The 21,355-nt window shown below is 45.1% G+C and overlaps 1 protein-coding gene across 1 annotated transcript; it reads right to left on the bottom strand.

Annotated features, from left to right (window-relative positions):
• On the bottom strand, positions 14,183-21,087 carry LOC108638217 (CMRF35-like molecule 4). The gene is made up of 6 exons (XM_018064025.1): positions 21,033-21,087; positions 18,117-18,449; positions 16,698-16,785; positions 16,110-16,283; positions 14,538-14,608; positions 14,183-14,268 (listed from the first exon to the last, which is right to left on the bottom strand). Exons 1-6 carry the CDS (start codon positions 21,085-21,087, stop codon positions 14,183-14,185), a joined length of 807 nt encoding a protein of 268 aa, XP_017919514.1.

The following is a 21,355-nucleotide window of genomic DNA, read 5'->3' as shown; positions in this document are numbered from 1 at the left end:
CTAACAGAAGCAGAAGATATTAAGAAGAGGTGGCAAGAATACACAGAAGAATCTTATACCAAAAAGATCTTCATGACCCAGATAACTACAATAGTATGATTACTCACCTAGAGCCAGACATCCTGGAATGTGAAGTCAAGTGGGCCTTAGGAAGCATCACTACGAACAAAGCTAGTGGAGGTGATAGAATTCCAGTGGAGCTATTTCAAATCCTAAAAGATGATACTGTTAAAGTGCTGCACTCAATATGCAAGCAAATCTGGAAAACTCAGCAGTGGCCACAGGACTGGAAAAGGTCAGTTTTCATTCCAATCCCAAAGAAAGGCAACACTAAAGGATGCTCAAACTATCGCACAGTTGCACTCACCTCACACACTAGTAAAGTAATGCTCAAAATTCTCCAAGCCAGGCTTCATGAACCATGAACTTCCACATGTTCAAGCTGGATTTAGAAAAGGCAGAGGAACCACAGATCAAACTGCCAACATCTGCTGGATCATCAAAAAAGCAAGAGAGTTCCAGAAAAACATCTATTTCTGCTTTATTGACTATGCTAAAGCCTTTGACTGTGTGGATCACAACAAACTGTGGAAAATTCTGAAAGAGATGGGAATACCAGACCACCTGACCTGTCTCCTGAGAAATCTGTATGCAGGTCAGGAGGCAACAGTTGGAACATGGACATGGAATGACAAACTGGTTCCAAATCAGGAAAGGAGTATGTCAAGGTTGTGTATTGTCACCCTGCTTATTTAACTGATATGCAGAAAACATCATGCAAAATGCCAGGCTGGAGGAAGCACAAGCTGGAATCAAGATTGCTGGCAGAAATATCAACAACCTCAGATACGCAGATGACACCACCCTTATGGCAGAAAGTGAAGAGGAACTAAAGAGCCTCTTGATGAAAATGAAAGAGGAGGGTGAAAAAGTTGACTTAAAACTCAACATTCAGAAAACTAAGATCATAGCATCCAGTCCCATTACTTCATGGCAAATAGATGGGGAAATAATGGAAACAGTGAGAGATTTTTATTTTGGGGGGCTCCAAAATCACTGCAGATGGTGACTTCAGCCATGAAATTAAAAGACACTTGCTCCTTGGAAGAAAAGTTATGACCAACCTAGACAGCATATTAAAAAGCAGAGACATTACTTTGCCAACAAAGGTTTGTCTAGTCCAAGCTGGTCATGTATGGATGTAAGAGTTGGACTATAAAGAAAGCTGAGTGCTAAAGAATCAATGCTTTTGAACTGTGGTGTTGGAGAAGACTCTTGAGAGCCCCTTGGACTGCCTGGAGATCCAACCAGTAAATCCTAAAGGAAATCAGTCCTGAATATTCACTGGAAGGGCTCATGTTGAAGCTGAAACTCCAATACTTTGGCCACCTGATGCAAAGAGCCGACTAATCGGAAAAGACCCTGATTCTGGGAAAAAGATTGAAGGTGGGAGAAGGGGACAACAGAGGCTAGGATGATTGTTTGGCATCACTGACACAATGGACATGAGTTTGAGTAGGCTCCAGGAATTGGTGATGGATAGGGAGGCCTGGCGTGCTTCAGTCCATGGGATTGGCATGCTGCAAAGAGCCGGACATGACTGAGCGACTGAACTGAACCAAGTAGACTGTTCAGATGAGAAAGGGGGTCTAACGTGAGAATTGGGAGACCAGTTAGTCTGCAAAAGTCCAAGAGTTGATGATGGCTGGCTCTCAAATTAAGAGCAGGGGAGGGAGTGGTTAGATCCTGGAAATCGGCATTTTGAAGGAAAGATATTTTAACAGATCAGATATGGTGTATGAGCAAAAGAGAAGGGTCAAGAGTATCGCTCCAGTTTGGGGAGCAATGGGAGGAATGGAATCCAAATAAACTGAAGTGGGAAAAGCTGGTTTGGGGATGAAGATCCTAGTCTGACTTGTTTTGTTGTTACTGTTGTCTAAAATTTTTGGCTGGGTTGCACAGCATGTGAGATCCTAGTTCCTCAGCCAGTCATTGAACCCAGGCCCCCCTGCATTGGAAGCACGGAGTCTTTAACATTGGACCACCAGGGAAGTCCCTGATTTATGTTTTAAGATGTCTGTCAGTCATCCATCATGGACCAAACATCTGTGTCTTCTTCCAACCCCAGTTTATATGTTGAAGGCCTGACCCTCTAAGTGACCTGACCCTCCTGGGGAAGGTAACGAGGTTAGATGAGGTCATGAGGGTGGGGCCCTGTTCTGATAGGATGGTGGCCTTATTACAAGAGGAAGACTTCTCTCCCTCTACCTCCATCTCTGTCTCTATCTTTATTTTTTTCTCTCTCTCTCTCAAAAAGATAAAAGCAGAATTTAGTGAATTTTAAAACAGAAAAGCAGTAAAACCATGAACAAACCCAAGGGCTGACCTTTTGTGGAGTGGAGGAAAATGTGAGGAAAAAGAGACAATACAACAGAGGAATTAAAAAAGAGAATATTTCCAGATAAAGAGAAAATTAAAAGACTCTCACGAGAGCATTTTGAAAAAAGTATTTACAAGTATGCTCATAAACAGATTAGATCAGCAATTTTCTAGGGAAATATATATTACCTAAGCTTACTGCAGATGAAATAGAAATCTTCAAAATACTGTAGAAAGGGCTTCCCTGATAGTTCAGTGGTAAAGAATCCTCCTGGCAATTCAGGAGACACAGGTTCGATCCCTGGTCCTGGAAGATCCTGCATGTCCCGTGGGCCACGACTACTGAGCCTGTGCTCTAGAGCAGCAATCACAACAAGAGAAGCCACAGCAATGAGGAGCTCGCGCACTGCCACTGGAGTGTAGCCCCCACTCTCTGCAACTAAAGAAAAGCCCATGCATCAAGGAGAACAGCCAAATAAATAAATAAAGTTATTTTCTTTAAAATGCCATGGAAAAATCTGAGAATGTTACCAAAGAACTATTTATTCCCTCCAGTCCCCACTCCAACCCTCAAAATGATGGACAAACCCCAGTGATTTGTCCTTCCAAAGCTTCAAAGAACAGATACTTCCAACACTATGGAAACCATTCCAGGCCATCCAGAAAGAAGGAACATTTTGGGGTGAAGTCAGCGTAATATTGATATGACAAGCTGACCAAGAGAACATTTATAAGAAAGAAAATATAGTCCAATCTCATTGATAAGCATTGATGAGAAGGTTCTTATATTAAAAAATTGAAGATAAATTTGGGGAAGTACTTTAAAAGAATGATACAATATGATCAAGTTTGATTCATTCTAGGAATCTTAGGAATCTAGGAATCACAGGGTGATTCATACAGGAAATATGTTTGTATTATTAATCACTTTAAAATTCTATTGAGAGATAGAAATATAAGCAAATGGAAAGCTATATCTCTTTCATTTCATTGCCCAGAGAATCCCAGGGACGGGGGAGCCTGGTGGGCTGCCGTCTATGGGGTTGCACAGAGTTGGACACGACTGAAGCGACTTAGCAGCAGCATATCTCTTCTAACCCCATGGACAGAGGGACCTGGTGGGTTATAGCCCATGGGGTCGCAAAGGGTCGGACGCAACTGAGTGACTGATCACACACACACACACACACACACACACACACACACACACACACACACCTCTTTCAATACTGTGAATGTGTGTGCATGCCATGTGCCCTTCTGTTCCCTCTTTCAGTCCCATCTTGGTTCTGGCCTAGAGCCGGTCACAGAGTCAGGAGGCTGGGGGGCACATCAAGCCTAGAGATGGTTCCGACTCATCCTACTAACCCTGTTTAGATGCCAGTCCTCATGCTGCTCTCGCCCTCAGTAAATATCTGCGCCCCTCCTTCTTAGCAGTTAGAGGGACCCTCATTTCCTTTACCAAGAAGAACAGTTGTGCTATAGATCAGGCCAGGACCAAATTTTTTTTAATGGTTCTTTCAATTTTATTTTTTAATTGAAGTATAGTTGATTTATGATGTTGTGCCAATCTCTGCCATACAGCAAAGTGACTCAGTTATACACATATAGAATTTATATATATATAAATATATATATTCTTGTAAATATATATATATATTCTTTTCCCCTTATGGTTTATCACAGGATATTGAATATAGTTCCTTGTGCCATACAGTAGAATATACTTGCTGTTTATCCATCCTACAAAAAAATAGCTTACATATGCTAAACCCACACTCCCACTCCTTCCCTCCCAAACCACCCTCCCCCTTGGCAACCACAAGTCTAACCTCTGTATCTGTGAGTCTGTTTCTGTTTGTAGATATGTTTATTTGTCCCATATTTTAGATTCCACATATAAGTGATTGTTGTTGTTGTTCAGTTGGTAAGTCGTGTCCAACTCTTTATGACCCCATGAACTGCAGCATTCCAGGCTTCCCTGTCCTTCACTATGTTCCTGAGTTTGCCCAAATTCATATCCATGGAGTTGGTGATGCCATCCAACCATCTCATCCTCTATTACCCGCTTCTCCTCCTGCCTTCAATCTTTCCCAGCATCAGTGTCTTTTCCAATGAGTCGGTTCTTTGCATCAGGTGGCCAGAGTTTTGGAGCTGCAGCATCAGTCCTCCCAATAAATATTCAGGGTTGAATTCCTTTATGTATGAAATCATATGTTGTTTGTCTTTGTCTTTCTGGACACAGCTCCCATCACCTGCTGCAATTCATCTTCTCAAAGAGTGACACTCTTTCCTCCTAATATATAAAATGTAGAAATAGGTGCTGACAATGGGAAATGAATCAAAGACAAGTGCAAATGAGATTCAAACAGCTTCACTTAAACCTTAAGGACATCCAGGGTGTTCACTCTTGACCTTGGCTTTGCATCCTTGAAGGCTATTAAGCATGTGTTACCACCGAGGATGGGAGGCTGGACCACGTGGCTGCTCCTGGCTCTGCTCTTCTAGTCGTCCAAGGTGAGTGGGGCTGGTGCTTCAGACACTGGAGTGACTGAAGTTGGGCAGGAGATCATGAGGGTCTGTTCTGGCTTAGAGATAGGCAACTTTTTACTGTGACCCTGTCTCTGTGTCTATGCATAGAGAGAGAGTGTGGACCTCCAGGGAATTCTCTTCAACAGACTCTTGAGGAAATCCACATTGGAACTTTTGACTGTGAGCACAGTAAGTATCAACATCCCTGGTCATTCAGTGGAGTGTTAGGACCTGTCTAGGTCCCCATGCAGCCTCATTCCTCTGGCCATCTTCCCCCTCAGGCAGAGTTAGCAACCATGTCCACTCACAGAACAAAGGATTGAATGAACACCAGAAGAGAGCTAGCCAGCTGCAAACCGGCCCATCCCCTGCCAGAGGCAAAGAGGCAGGTGGGTGACATCCACAGCCAGAAGGCAAGGGGCAAACTTGGCACCAGAAACAGCATCCTCCACCAACCTGCAAGCAGGCTCCCAGTTGCTAACCAAGACTTCCTGGGGTCCTGGATGGTTGACATCCTCCAGGAGGGTCACAGTCAGAGATCAGCTCCCCAGAGGAGACACATGGCACACCTGAGACAGCATTCTTGCTGTGCACCCAGGAAACCCAGCGGCTGGGACCAGGGAGATGATAAGATGCATTGCCCACCTGGGGAGAGTGTGCTCACCAAGCACCTGGGCCATCTGAGCTGCTCGGACCTGGGAAGGACACAAAACGCAGGCCCAACCGAGTCTGTGTCTTTGTGGAATACCCAAGAACTTGAACCTGAGTGGCTTAGACCTGGGAAGTGCACACAACCCAGGGCCGGCCTCAGATAGTTCCCCTGCAGAGCAACCTGGAGCCTGAGCAGTGTAGACTGGGAAAGCACACACACCATGAGTGGGGGCAAACCCAGTGTGGCCCAGACACTGCGAGCACTCCCCACACATGCCAGTAATATTTGTTTGCAGTGTTCCTCCCTTCCCACAGCACAATTGAAAAAGTGAGCCTAAATAAATGACCACCTTCACCCCCTTGTGTCAGGATGGAAATTAGAGCCTGAACAGACTTGCAAACAGAGGGAGCCAAAATAAAGAAATGGGAACTGCTTTGGAAGTAATAGGTGCAACATATTAAAACCTGTAGTTAGCATTGACTACATTGGAAGGGGCCTATAGACCTTGAGAAAAAATATAAGCTGGAACAAGGAACTATCTGAAACTGAACTGACCCCACATTGCCCTCAACAGCTCCAGAGAAATTCCTAAATATATTTTACTATTATCATTTTTTATTTTTTTAATTTTTAAGTTCTTTATTACTCCTTTAATTTTCATTTTTAAAACCTACTGTTACCTTGCAAAAAAAATACCCTATTTTAAAAGCAAATTTCATATATATATATTTTATAATTTTTGCAATTTTGTTTTGTTTTATAAGTACTGTATTTTTGAGAATCTAACCTCTACTCTAGATTTTTAATTTTCTTTTTGGTATTTGTCATCAATTTTGTACCTTTGAGAATCCAATCTTCAGTACCCATTTTTAGTTAGGAGTGTGATTACTGGTTTGATTGCTCTCTCCCCTTTTGACTCTCCTTTTTCTCCCCCAGTTCACTTCTATCTCCTCCCTCCCCCTTCTCTTCTCTGCTTAACTCTGTGAATCTCTTTGGGTGTTCCGGGCTATGGAGAACACTTAGGGAACTGATTATTGGCTAGATTGGTCTCTCTCCTTTTGACTCCCCCTCCTCTCCTCCTGGTCACCTCTATCTCTTTCCTCCCTCTTCTCTTCTCTATGTAACTCTGTGAACCTCTCTCGGTGTCCATCAGTGTGGAGAATCTTTTCTCCATTAACCTAGATGTTTTATCACCAGTGCTGTATGGATGGAGAAGTCTTGAGGCTACTGTAAGAATAAGACTGAAAGCCAGAGGCAGGAGTCTGAAATCCAAAACTTGAGAACACCAGAAAACTCCTGACTCCAGGGAACATTAATTGACAAGAGCTTATCCAAAAGCCTCCATACCTACACTGAAACCAAGCTCCACCCAAGAGCCAAAAAGTTTCAGAGCAAGACATACCAAGCTAGTTATCCATCAATGCAGGAACATAACCCTGAGCATTAACATACAGGCGGCCAAAAGTCACACCAAACCCAGAGACACCTCAAACTCACTACTGGACACTTCATTGCGCTCCAGAGAGAAGAGATCCAGTTCCACCCACCAGAACACTGACACAAGCTTCCCTAACCAGGAAACCTGACAAGACACTTGTCCAACCCCACCTACAGGGAGGAACCTCCACAATAAAGAGGAACCACAAACTTCCAGCATACAGAAAGGCCACCCCAAACACAGCAATCTAAACAAGATGGAAAAGCAGAGAAATATTCAGCAGGTAAAGGAACACGATAAATGCCCACCAAACCAAACAAAAAAGGAGGAGATAGGGAGTTTACCTGAAAAAGAATTCAGAATAATGATAGTAAAGATGATCCAAAATCTTGAAAACAAAATGGAGTTACAGATAAATAGTCTGGAGACAAGGATTGAGAAGATCCAACAAAAGTTTAACAAGGACCTATAAGAAATAAAAAAAGAGTCAGTCAGTAATGAATAATGTAATAACTGAGATCAAAAGCACTCTAGAGGGAACCAACAGTAGAATAACTGAGGCAGAAGATAGGATAAGTGAGGTGGAAGATAGAATGGTGGAAATGAATGAAGCAGAGAGGAAAAAAGAAAATGAGGACAACCTCAGAGACCTCTGGGACAACGTTAAATGCCCCAACATTCAAATCATAGGAGTCCCAGAAGAAGAAGACAAAAAGAAAGGCCATGAGAAAATACTTGAGGAGATAATAGTTGAAAACTTCCCTAAAATGGGGAAGGAAATAGCCACCCAAGTCCATGAAACCCAGAGAGTCCCAAACAGGATAACCCAAGGCGAAACACCCCAAGACACATATTAATCAAATTAGTGAAGATCAAACACAAAGAACAAATATTAAAAGCAGCAAGGGAAAAACAACAAATAACACACAAAGGGATTCCCATAAGGATAACAGCTGATCTTTCAATAGAAATTCTTTAGGCCAGGAGGGAATGGCAAGACATACTTAAAGTGATGAAAGAAAATAACCTACAGCCCAAATTACTGTATCCAGCAAGGATCTCATTCAAATACAAAGGAGAAATCAAAAGCTTTACAGACAAGCAAAATCTGAGAGAATTCAGCACCATGAAACCAGCTTTTCAACAAATGCTAAAAGATCTTCTTTAGACAAGAAACACTCCAGTACTCTTGCCTGGAAAATCCCATGGATGGAGGAGCCTGGAGGGCTGCAGTCCATGGGGTCGCTAAGAGTCAGATATGACTGAGTGACTTCACTTTCACTTTTCACTTGCATGCATTGGAGAAGGAAATGGCAACCCACTCCAGTGTTCTTGCTTGGAGAATCCCAGGGACAGGGGAGCCTGGTGGGCTGCCATCCATGGGGTCACACAGAGTCGGACACGACTGAAGTGACTTAGCAGTAGCAGTAGCAGACAGGAAACACAGAAAAGGTTTATAAACTCAAACCCGAAACAACAAAGTAAATGGCAATGGGATCATACTTATTGATAATTACCTTAAGTGTAACTGGGTTGAATGCCCCAACCAAAAGACAAAGACTTGCTGAATGGATACAAAAACAAGACCCCTGTATATGCTCTCTACAAGACACCCACCTCAAAACAAGGGACACATACAGACTGAAAGTGAAGGGCTGGAAAAAGATATTTCAGGCAAATGGAGACCAAAAGAAAGCAGAAGTAGCAGTACTCATATCAGATAAAATAGACTTTGAAATAAAGGCCACGAAAAGAGACAAAGAAGGACACTACATAATGATCAAAGGATCAATCCAAGAAGGAGATATGACAATTATAAATATATACGCACCCAACATAGGAGCACCACAATATGTAAGGCAAATGAAAGCAAGTATGAAAGAGGAAATTAACAGTAACACAATAATAGTGGAGACTTTAATACCCCACTCATACCTATGGATAGATCAACTAAACAGAAAATGAGCAAGGAAATACAAACTTTAAATGATACAATGGACCAGTTAGACCTAATTGATATCTATAGGACATTTCACCCCAAAACAATGAATTTCACCTTTTTCTCAAGTGCACATGAACCTTCTCCAGGATAGATCATATCCTGGGCCATAAATATAGCCTTGGTAAATTCAAAAAAATTGAAATCATCTCAAGCATCTTTTCTGATCACAATGTGGTAAGATTAGATGTCAACTACAGGGAAAAACTATTAAAAATACAAACATATAGAGGCTAAGCAACATGCTTCTGAATAACCAAGAAATCACAGAAGAAATCAAAATATGCATAGAAATGAATGAAAAAGAAGACACAATAACCCAACACCTATGGGGTTCAGTAAAAGCAGTGCTAAGGGGAAGGTTCATAGCAATACAAGCTTACCTCAAGAAACAGGAGAAAAACCAAATAAATAACCTAATTCTACACCTAAAGCAACTAGAAAAAGAAGAAATTAAGAACTCCAGGGTTAGTAGAAGGAAAGAAATCATAAAAATTAGGTCAGAAATAAATGAAAAAGAAACAAAGGAGACCACTGCAAAAATCAACAAAGCTAAAAGCTGGTTCTTTGAGAAGATAAATAAAATAGGCAAACCATTAGCCAGACTCATCAAGAAAAAAAGGGAGAAGAATCGAATCAACAAAATTAGAAATGAAAGTGGAGAAATCATAACAAGCAACATAGAAATACAAAGGATCATAAGAGACTACCATCAACAACTATATGCCAATAAAATGGACAACTTGGAAGAAATGGACAAATTCTCAGAAAAGTATACCTTTCCAAAACTGAACCAGGAAGAAATAGGAAATCTTCACAGACCCATCACAAGCATAGAAATCAAAACTGGAATCAGAAATCTCCCAACAAATAAAATCCCAGGACCAGATGGCTTCACAGCTGAATTCTATCAAAAATTTAGGGAAGAGCTAACACCTATCTTACTCACTCTTCCAGAAAATTGCAGAGGAAGGTAAACTTCCAAACTCATTCTATGAGGCCACCATCACCCCAATACCAAAACCAGACAAAGATGCCACAGAAAAAGAAAACTATAGGCCAATATCACTGATGAACATAGATGCAAAAATCCTTAACAAAATTCTAGCAAACAGAATCCAACAACATATTAAAAAGATCAAACATCACGACCAAGTGGGCTTTATCTCAGGGATGCAAGGATTCTTCAATATTCACAAATCAATCAATGTAATATACCACATTAACCAATTGAAAGATAAAACCATATGATTATCTCAGTAGATGCAGAGAAAGTTTTTGACAAAATTCAACATCCATTTATGATAAAAGCCCTCCAGAAAGCAGGCATAGAAGGAACATACCTCAACATAATAAAAGCCATATATGATAAGCCCACAGCAAACATTATCCTCAATGGTGAAAAATTGAAAGCATTTCCCCTAAAGTCTGGAGAAGGAAATGACAACCCACTCCAGTATTCTTGCCTGGAGAATCCCAGGGACAGAGGAGCCTGGTGGGCTGCCATCTATGGGGTCACACAGAGTAGGACACAACTGAAGTGACTTAGCAACAGCAGCAGCCCCGAAAGTCAGGAACAAGACAAGGGTGCCCACTCTCACCACTACTATTCAACATAGTTTTGGAAGTTTTAGCCACAGCAATCAGAGAAGAAAAGGAAATAAAAGGAATCCAGATTGGAAAAGAAGAAACAATACTCTTATTGTTTGCAGATGACATGATCCTCTACATAGAAAACCTTAAAGACTCCACCATAAAATTACTAGAGCTAATCAATGAATACAGTAAAGCTGAAGGATATAAAATCAACACACAGAAATCCCTTGCATTCCTATACACTAAGAATGAGAAAACAGAAAGAGAAATTACGGAAACAATTCCATTCACCATTGCAACAAAAAGAATAAAATACTTAGAAATAAATCTACCTAAGAAAACAAAAGACCTATATACAGAAAACTATAAAACACTGGTGAAAGAAATCAACGATGACACAGTTAGATGGAGAAATACACCATGTTCATGGATCAGAAGAATCAATATAGTGAAAATGAGTATACTACCCAAAGCAATCTATAGATTCAATGCAATCCCTATCAAGCTACCAACAGTATTTTTCATAGAACTAGAACAAATAATTTCACAGTTTGTATGGAAATACAAAAAAAACTCAAATAGCCAAAGCAATCTTGAGAAACAAGAATGGAACTGGAGAAATCAACCTGCTTGACTTCAGGCTATACTACAAAGCCACAGTCATCAAGACAGTATGGTACTGGCACAAAGACAGAAATATAGATCAATGGAACAAAATAGAAAGCCCAGAGACAAATCCACGCACCTATGGACACCTTATCTTTGACAAAGGAGGCAAGAATATACAATGAAGAAAAGACAATCTCTTTAACAAGTGTTGCTGGGAGAACTTGTCAACCACTTGTAAAAGAATGAAACTAGAACTCTTTCTAACACCATAAACAGAAATAAACTCAAAATGGATTAAAGATCTAAATGTAAGACCAGAAACTATAAACCTCCTAAAGGAAAACATAGGCAAAACACTCTTTGACATAAATCATAGCAGGATCCTCTATGACCCACCTCCCAGAGTAATGGAAATAAAAGCAAAAATAAACAAATGGGACTTAATTAAACTTAAAAGCTTTTGCAGAACAAAGGAGAAAGATGCAAAGCAAGGTGAAAAGACAGCCTTCAGAATGGGAGAAAATAATAGCAAATGAAGCAACTGACAATTAATTTCAAAAATATACAAGCAGCTCCTGCAGTTCAATTCCAGAAAAATAAACGACCCAATCAAAAAATGGGCCAAAGAACTAAACAGACATTTCTCCAAAGAAGACATACAGATAGCTAACAAACACATGAAAAGATGCTCAACATCACTCATTATTAGAGAAATGCAAATCAAAATCACAATGAGGTACCATTTCACGCCAGTCAGAATGGCTGCTATCCAAAAGTCTACAAGCAATAAATGCTGGAGAGGGTGTGGAGAATAGGGAACCTTCTTACACTGTTGATGGGAATGCAAACTAATACAGCCACTATGGAGAACAGTGGTGCAATTCCTTAAAAAATGAAATAGAAGTACCATACTACTCAGCAACTCCACTGCTGGGTATACACACCAAGGAAACCAGAACTGAAAGAGACACATGTACCCCAATGTTCATCACAGCACTGTTTATAATAGCCAGGACATGGAAGCAACCTAGATGTCCGTTGGCAGATGAATGGATAAGAAAGCTGTGCTACATATACACAGTGGAATATTGCTCAGCTATTAAAAAGAATGCATTTGAATCACTTCTAATAAGGTGGATGAAACTGGAGCCTATTATACAGAGTGAAGTAAGCCAGAAAGAAAAAACACCAATACAATATATTAATGCATATATATGGAATTTAGAAAGATGGCAATGATGACCCTATATGCGAGACAGCAAAAGGGACACAGATGTAAAGAACAGACTTTTGGACTCAATGGGAAAAGGCGAGGGTGGGATGATTTGAGAGAATAGCATTGAAATATGTATATTATCATAAGTGAAACAGATCGCCAGTCCAGGTTTGATGCATGAGACAGGGTGCCCAGGGCTGGTGCACTGGGATGACCCTGAGGGATGGGATGGGGAGGGAGGTGGGAGAGGGGTTCAGGATGGGGAACACATGTACATCCATGGCTGATTCATGTGAATGCACAGCAAAAACCACCACAATATTGTAAAGTAATTAGCCTCCAATTAAAATAAATCAATTAATTAAAAAAAATAACAAATGGATAACCAACAAGGACCTACTGTCTAGCACAGGAAACTCTGCTCAATCTTATGTGGCAGCCTGGAAGGGAGGGGAGTTTGGGGGAGAATGGATGCATGAATATGCATGGCTGAGTCACTTAGCTGCTTACCTGACGCTATCACAACATTGTTAATCAGCTATACTCCAATATAAAATAAGAAGTCTTTTAAAAATGAAAAAGAGACTACTTTCCCATCTGCTCCTGGTGCAGCCCCCTCCCCCAAGTACAGAGTGGCAACATGAGTAGCCTCCCTCTCTGGTCTTAAGGCAACCCAGAAGTAAAAGTCCCAGCGGAACTTGAGAAGAAGGAAACAGTTGACCTTTTCTAGACTAGCTCCCTGAGGCCCTGCCCCCTTCCTTCACAATGAACCACAGGAAGAACTTAATTCATATCCCAGGACTCTTAGTCTATCGGTCTTTTTAAGAAAAGAGTCCTGTCCAAGCCCCACCCTCCCCAGCCTACCCTAGCTCATAGCCACTGATCTGTTCTAACTCCAGGGTCTGACTGATGAATTACTTCACAGTCCCCAAAATGCATGGAGGATCTCCTCACAGACCCCAAGTGAGAGTCACAGACAGACTGAATACATTCAAGACGAGGAAGAAAATGGAAATATTACTGGGGTGGGGACTTATAGTAACAAGGAGAGGCTGTGAGGTCGTTCTCATCTTCAGGTGTGCCCAGGACGTGAGGAATGGCGCTGGTATTAGAATCTCATTTCAAACACACAAAGTATATCAAGGCAGGGATGCCAGAGTCTTCTGACCACTTTTTAAGAAAATATTTATGTATTTATCTGGCTGCATCGCGCCCCACCCCCACCCCCCACCCCGGGATATTCATGAGTCACGCAGAATTTTTTGTTGCACTGCACAGTCATGGTTCCCCAACCAGGGATCAAACCCACAGCCCCTGCATTGCAAGGCAGATTCTTACCCACTGGACCACCAGCAAAGTCCCTCTGTCCACTTATACTTGCATATCTTCACATGCAGTTGGCATATTATCATCGTTTTGCACATTTTTCTACTTTCATGGGGGCTAGAATTTCCCAGGTGGCTCAGTGGTCCACCTGCAAATGCAGGAGATGCAGGAGACATGGGATCAACACCTGGGTCGGGAAGATCCTCTTGGGGAAGAAATGGCAACTCACTCCAGTATTCTTGTCTGGGAAATCCCATGGACAGAGGAGCCTCGTAGGCTACAGTCCATGGGGTCACAAAGAGTCAGACACGATCAAGCACACACAGAGAATCTCAAACCCATGGTTGGCTGACCTCTGCCCCGCACACAATGCAAAAACAAGTGCATTACGTTGTGTGTGACACAGACTTGAGATCATATATGTCCTCCAAGGAACTAGGCCCAGAAGAAGGCATCCGCTCTTCCATTCCTTCGTGTAGTTTCTCCTGTGATGGAGGCCTCAGGACGATGAAGGCCAGAGGCTGTGCAGGGAAGGGCGAAACTAGAGCCAGACTGGAGCCTCACAGCAGCAGGTTTCCAGGGACTAGAGGACTGATTCTTGAAGTGGGGGGCCACGGTGCCTTGAGAACCACAGTCGCCACTGACCACCATCATTGCCTGAGAAAAATGCCTTTTTCTTCTGTTTGAGGGTCTTTCTCTCTGGACAACGTTGAAGAGCATGGGGGCTGCTGGTTTTCCTGGGGCTTCCCCCTGGAGCTCCTCAGAGGCCTGTTGACCCAAAGGACAGCACCGAGCATGCCCAGGAACAGGGGCACCTTCAGGAAGACCAGGACCAGGAAGTGGACGCTGCCCAGCAGGGGCCTGTGGGGGACACAAGGACAGGAAGTGAGATGCCCCCAAGCCCTCTCCTCCAGCTCTCCTGGAGCCTGGGTTCCAATAACCTACATGAGGGCCAGCCTGGGACCCCAGGATACAACGACCTTCACACCCCAGACTCTCCTTCATGTCTCCCTGTTCTGACCCTTGCTGCTCTCCTGGGCAGGAAAGGACCAGTGTCCTCATCAGAAGGAGAAGAGCTTAGAACATAGACACACACAAAGGGGAAACCACGAGATGCACAGCGAGGAAGACGGCCGTCTACACAGCTAAGGAGGGAACCCTTGGGAGAAAGGAGATATGCTGACACTTTGACCACAGACCCTGGCCTTCAGAGTTGTGAAAAATGAATGTTGTCTAAGCTGCCTGGCTTGTGTTACTTTGCCATGCCAGCCAAGCTAACACAAGAATCATCCCTTATTCTTCACCTTCACAGAAATTTGTCAAATGAAGTCAGCAATCAATCACTTAACTCTGTTTGGTACATTGATTATATGATATAAGTACCTTGAAGGCAGAGAGCTGGATATTTGGATAATCCTCATATCCCCTCATATTTCTAAAACAGGGATGGGCAGGCTTCCCTGGTGGTCCAGTGATAAAGAATCCACTGCCAATGCAGGGGTCACGGGTTGGATCCCTATTCTGGGAAGATCCCACATGCTGCAGAGCATCTAAGCCCGTGTGCTACATCTTCTGAAGCCCATGCACCCCAGAGCCCACGCTCCACAAGAAGAGAAGCCACTGCAAAGAGAAGTCCACTGACCACAACTGGAGAGAGCCTGCATTCAGTGATGAAGACCCAGAGCAGCCAAAACTAAATAAAGGAATTAATTGGAAAAACAGGAATAGGTAGGAGTGGGTGCTCAATGCTTAATTTTTGCATAAATGAGTGAATCGACCATCTCATGTGTATCAAAGGCCCTGCCTGATACTTATGGGTGACTTTGATCCATTCAATGAAGATATTCCTTAGTGATCCTTAGTGATTCCTTATTCACAGCAGTTTGGTAGAAAGAAACTTTCCAAACACAGAGCAAAAGTGACAGGGGAAGGCAAGTGTTCCTGGAGGAAGAAGGTGGGGGGTGGCCCACAGATATTCTGTGTGAAGGCCCAGCAATAGGAAATGGGGCAGATCTAGAAGCAGAGAGGGCCAGGGAGAGAGAAGGAGGAAGTGAAAGGGACCTCACAGTGTACAGAAACCGCTTTGGCTGCAACGGCTGGGCAGGGCACTAAGGAGCATGGGTGAGACCCAGTTTGTTCCTCTGTAAATGGGGAACATGCCTATCTGTCCGTTTCTTCTCATGAATGGTGTAGGCAGGGGTGAAGAATTAACAGGATAATGACAGGAAAGCCTCTGTGAGCTGCCAGGAGATATGAGTGTCACTGCTGTTGCCATAGCAGAAGTTAGGGAAAACAGCACTTATCAGGCCTTTCCTGCTCTCCCAGAATCTGGACCAGGAGACTCGCTGAGGCCCACACATACCAGCCGTGCCATCCACACTGGCTGCCATCCCAACCGAGTCCCAGACTCAGAGTCTCCATCTCTGAGCTCCGCAGGAGATGCTCCTTGTCTGTGTCCCCGGAGCCCCGCACAGTGCAGGCCGTGCAGAAGTCCACTCCATAAAAACGGGACAGATGAACGTTGGAAGCAACACGCCTGCAAAAGGCACTGAGCCCAGGACAAAGGGTCTGGGGGCTCCAAGGACACTTGCAGCCCAGGAGCAAGTGGGTAGAGAGCCCAGAGTCCTCGACTTCTCAACAGAGCCTGAGGGTCGGGAGACAAGCTCTGGCCGGACTCTAAAGGGTGCCTCCACTGGAGGGCTGGGCCACAGGGAACAGTAGCAACAGAGCTGACTGACCTGCCGTCAGAGCGGGGTTTGGTCACAGTCGGGGACCAAAAGGGCCACAACTAGAAAACGCCCGTGCACAGCCATGAAGATGGAGCTTATCCAAAAAACTAAAATATCTTTTTTTAAAGGAATGGGCAGGAGTGGGTACGCAGTGCTTATCTGTTGGTTAAATGAGACAATCAGACATCTCATGCAGATCAAAAGCCCTAACTGATACTTACAGTTGCCGTTGATTCTCTTCTGGGGCAACTGATGCCGTGAACATGTTGGCACTGGAGGTGGCGCGGGTGGAGATCGACACTGTAGGTGCTGCAAGACATACAGACCAGGTTACACAGCACCCTGCCTGCTCACCCGCCCGCCACCCTAAACATGGCTCTGAGTCTGGAGGATCTGGGTTTCGGAAGCATGGGCCTCCCTGTCCTTAGGAGTCTGGAGCAGGGCCAAGGGAGGGGCTGACAGCCTGGACTGCTCATATCTCCCTGGCCTCCACGAGACTCAGAGCCTCAGAGGTAGTGAGGCTGACACAGGTCTAGGGAGGTTAGAGGGGCCCAGGGTCACCTCAGGCCAAGGGCAGCTGGAGGGAGCAGGATTCAAATGCTCCAGCTGCTTGTGACAGGGCCGCGGCCAGTGCCTCCCCCATCTACGTATCCACGAGGACGGGAATAGAATGGGGGTTACCAGGTAGCTGACACAGCCAAGATCTGCGAAGTCAAAGGCCAGGACCAGCCCTGAGCAAAATCCCGAGGCTCAGGAAGAGCCTGCACTTGGAGGACTTTATTAAGCTCCTGTGATGGGGATAGTTCCTCTCAGGAGTTTTGTCAGGATTGACTGAGATGAACCTGGTCTGCTTTGCAAGCATAATGAGCCTCACAGGTTCAGGATGTATGTGTAGGGAGCTATTGACTATGTGCCCACCCCTCTCTGCCAGAGGTTCCCCATGAGCTGGTGTTGCCCGGTCCGAGGGTCAGCAGAAGCAGAGCCCAACAGACACAATCGGTCAAACCAAGGTGCCTCTGCTAACATGCCCAGGAGTGCTTGCCTTCTAGATGGATTGAAGAAGAGAGTGTCATTGAACCCAAATGTATAAATGGCTGTGATAGGGTTTCATGCATCAGAAATGCAGCCTTCTGACTAGAGCCCTGTCCAGACCCTGACATTAAGCACAGCATCCCCCACTGGGCTGGGACGTCCCCTGAGATGGGATATGGAACACGCGGTGGGAACATCAGCTCTGAAGACCCAACCCCGAATTCCAGAAAGAGCAAGAACACCCCCAGCAGAGCAGGGGTCCCAGGAAAGCACTGGCAGGAATCAGGGTCTCCAGGTCCCACAGAGGAGGGTCCCTTGGCCCACAGGCTGACACGGGGATCACCACCGTCATCCTCTTGGGAGCAACTCAGGCGCTGACTGTGCGCAGGGAAACAGGGTGTTGGGAAAGCCTGATCCTGGCCAGAGGTGGCCCTGGAGCCAGGAGAGGGTCGAGGGGAATCCCAGCCCCTCCCAGCCCAGGTGGTCAGTGGGGGCTCCGTGAGCCCTCAGGACTCCCCCACCCCTGGGACATTCCCTCTGAGGGACAGCTGGGTCCCTGGACAGAGCAGGCCCTGAAGAGACACATCCACACACACACACAGTCTTACCTGGGTCAATGGTCACATCAACGTCGTCCCCCAGGTCGACTCCAGTTCTCTCAGTCCCACACCAGTAAGTGTCTGAATCGTCTACCCTGAGCTTCTCCATGGTCACGGTGAACGAGCGGTCTTTCCAGTTGTCCTTGATGGACACGCGGCCCTGCTTCACCTCCTTCTCTGATCCAAGGTTCGTTTTAACAACGAAGCAACAGCTGCTCCAGTCAGCCCCCCGGCACCACCACTTCACATAGGGCTCATACCCAGGGTCGTATTGACACCGCACAGTCAGTGAGCCCTGCTCCACACCTCTCACTGCTCTGGGACCCGAGATGGCCGATGAGCCTGGAAACACAAATCCATGTACGTGTCACCTCCCATCCTGGGGGCAGGGCCACAGCCTCCTGCATTGTGAATCATTCAACCAGACCCAAGGGCCCCCTGAGCTGAGTAACAGTCAAGGAAGGGATACACCTTCCACAAGATGGACATTTTGCCCTTCAAAATTCTAGTCAAAGCCACCAGGAAAATCCCATAAAAGCACAACTGCAGATCTCGAAGAAACCCAAACACTGACACAGAGCAAGAGCAGTTTCCTGTAATTATCCCCCCTTCCCCTGTCTGCGGCCAGTAAGTCTTTCCATTTCCAGTCGTTTCCATTTGCAGCCATCCCTGTGTTACTCTGCTCTGATGGGGAGGAAAGACCAGAGGACCCGTTTCCACAGAAGATAACTCTGCACTGACGACCTCAGGAGGTCCAGCTGAAACGCCCCCTTAACACGTCTGTGGGGAGGCTGTTCCTACTGGTTATGATGTAGTGAACCGGTAAGCTGTGGTGAACTGGGGATGGAGTAGCGAATGCACTGGCAGGGGCCTGCTTGAAGCTGACCAAGGCAGTGGATGCCACCGGGGCTCCATGTGCTATGGACTCCATACAGGACGCATCCCATTATGCCCACTGAACTGTAAGTTCCACTCCCAACTTCCTGGGAGAAGTGCTCTTGTAAGATAAGAGCGAGGACAGGACAGCACTCACTTGCTCTTTATCTTCAGTCTAGGTCCATCTAGTCAAAGCTACGGTTTTTCCACTACTCGTGCATGGATGTGAGAGTTGGACTATAGAGAAAGTTCAAGGCTGAAAAGTTGATACTTTTGAACTGTGGTGCTGAAGAAGACTCTTGAGAGTCCCTTGGACTGCAAGGAGATCCAACCATTCCATCCTAAAAGAAGTCAGTCCTGAATATTCATTGGAAGGACTGATGCTGAAGCTGAAACTCCAATATTTTGGCCACCTGATGAGAAGTACTGACTCATTGGAAAAGACCCTGATGCTGGGAAAGATTGAAGGTGGGAGGAGAATGGGACGACAGAGGATGAGATGGTTGGATGGCATCACTGACTCAATGGACCCGAGTTTAAGTAAACTCCAGGAGTTGGTGATGGACAGGGAGGCCTGGCGTGTTGCAGTCCATGAGGTCACAACAAATCGGACAGGACTGAGAGACTGAACTGAACTAAACTGAACTGAAACTTGCATAAAAGCACTCAGAGCCTTGTAAATCACTTCAATCAGACCTCCATTAAAAATTATTTAAATTTACTGAAGTCAACGCAAACCTGGAGCTTCCCAGTGGCTCAGGGGTAAAGAATCTGCCTGCAATTCAGAAGCCGCAGGAGACAAGTTCCATCCCTGGGTCGGGAAGATCCTCCGGAGGAGGGCTTGGAAACTCACTCCAGTATTCTTGCCTGGAGAATCCAAGGGACAGAGGAGGCTGGCAGACTACGGTCTATGGAGTCACGAAGAGTCGGACATGACTGAAGCAACAGTACACATGCATGCAAATGCTAACCCATTCACAGAAACTCTGACCACTTCTTTACAGTCAATAAGCATTCAGCGCGATTGTTCAGCATGAGTGTGAGATGCAATCAGAAGCATGTGGAACACGATCTAACAACTTCAAACAACTCGTTTTTTGAAAGCATGTAGAGAACAGTTACAAAAATTGACCATTAAAGAGACCGCTGCAAAATAGGTGACTGAAATTTTCCAAGGACTGAAGTCATTGAGAACGTTCTCTGAATATAATTCAACCAAGCTAGAAATTAACAATAAAACAGAAGTTAACATTTCCACATGCTCAGAAAATGTCTAAAGAGCAAAATAAAATGGAAGTGTTATCGCTAAGTCGAGTCTGACTCTTTGCCACCCCGTGGTCTGTCATGGAATTCTCTAGGCAAGAATATTGGAGTAGGTTGCCATTCCTTTCTCCAGGGAATCTTCCTGTCCCAAGGGTTAAACCAGGATATCCTGCCTTACAGGTGAATGTTTTACCATCTGAGCTACCAGGGATGCCCCAAATCAACAAAACAGTGAGGGAAAAATCACAATAAAAACTTTATGGACTTCCCCGATGATGCAATGCAGGGGCACGGGTTCCACCCCTGTCCAGGGAGATTCCCCATTCCACGGGTGGGGCGGGCAACTCCACGCCTGCACCACGGCCGTGGAGCCTGCACCCCTGGAGCCTGTGCTCTGGGACCAGAGAAGCCTCTGCTATGAGAAGCCGGCGCTCCACACCTGGAGGAAGAGCTGAGCACCCCCACGACCCAGTGCAGCCAGAAATGAAGCTTTAACAAGCTCTTCAGGAGTGGGTTCCTTCATTATCCCCATTTTCATTCATTCATCTGTGTGTCTAGAATGGCCGAGGTTGGAAAACACTGTCCTATTTTGGGGGTACACTTTGGTTTGGTTTGGTTTCTTGTTTCCCAGCATCTAGAAGCTGTGAGGTGATTGTAAACGTGACATTTCATTAACAAATAAGCATCTGGATGAACGAATGGACCCTGCCATGTTCCCCCAGGACAGACCCTCAGGATCTCCTGCCTCAGTCACTCCAGGGTCTGAAGCCCCTCCGCCCCACTCACCTGGGATGACGAGAAGAAACAGAGCCGGGAGCAGACAGGTGATCCTGCCTCCCATCCTCAGAGCTAACAAGCTCTCAGTCCCTTCAAGGAACTGGAGCCAAGGTCAGAAGTAGACACGCCAGACCTCCCTCAAGCCTCGAGAGGTCTCCTGAATCTCCTTTGCACTTGTCTCTGGCTCACTTCCCACTGTCAGCACCCACTTCTGCATTTTACAGATTAGGAGAAAGGGGTGTCACTCATTCAGAGGATGAACTGCAGCACGTGATGAGAGCTGTGTCCAGACCTCTGTGCCTCTGGGGAGAACAAGTGTTCCGGGTCCAGGT

The sequence above is a fragment of the Capra hircus genome, chromosome 19 (genome assembly GCF_001704415.2).
Source record: "Capra hircus breed San Clemente chromosome 19, ASM170441v1, whole genome shotgun sequence".
Taxonomy (NCBI): Eukaryota; Metazoa; Chordata; class Mammalia; order Artiodactyla; family Bovidae; genus Capra; species Capra hircus.
The sequence above is the reverse complement of the archived record's forward strand: the minus strand, read 5'-3'. Positions and strand labels throughout refer to the sequence as shown.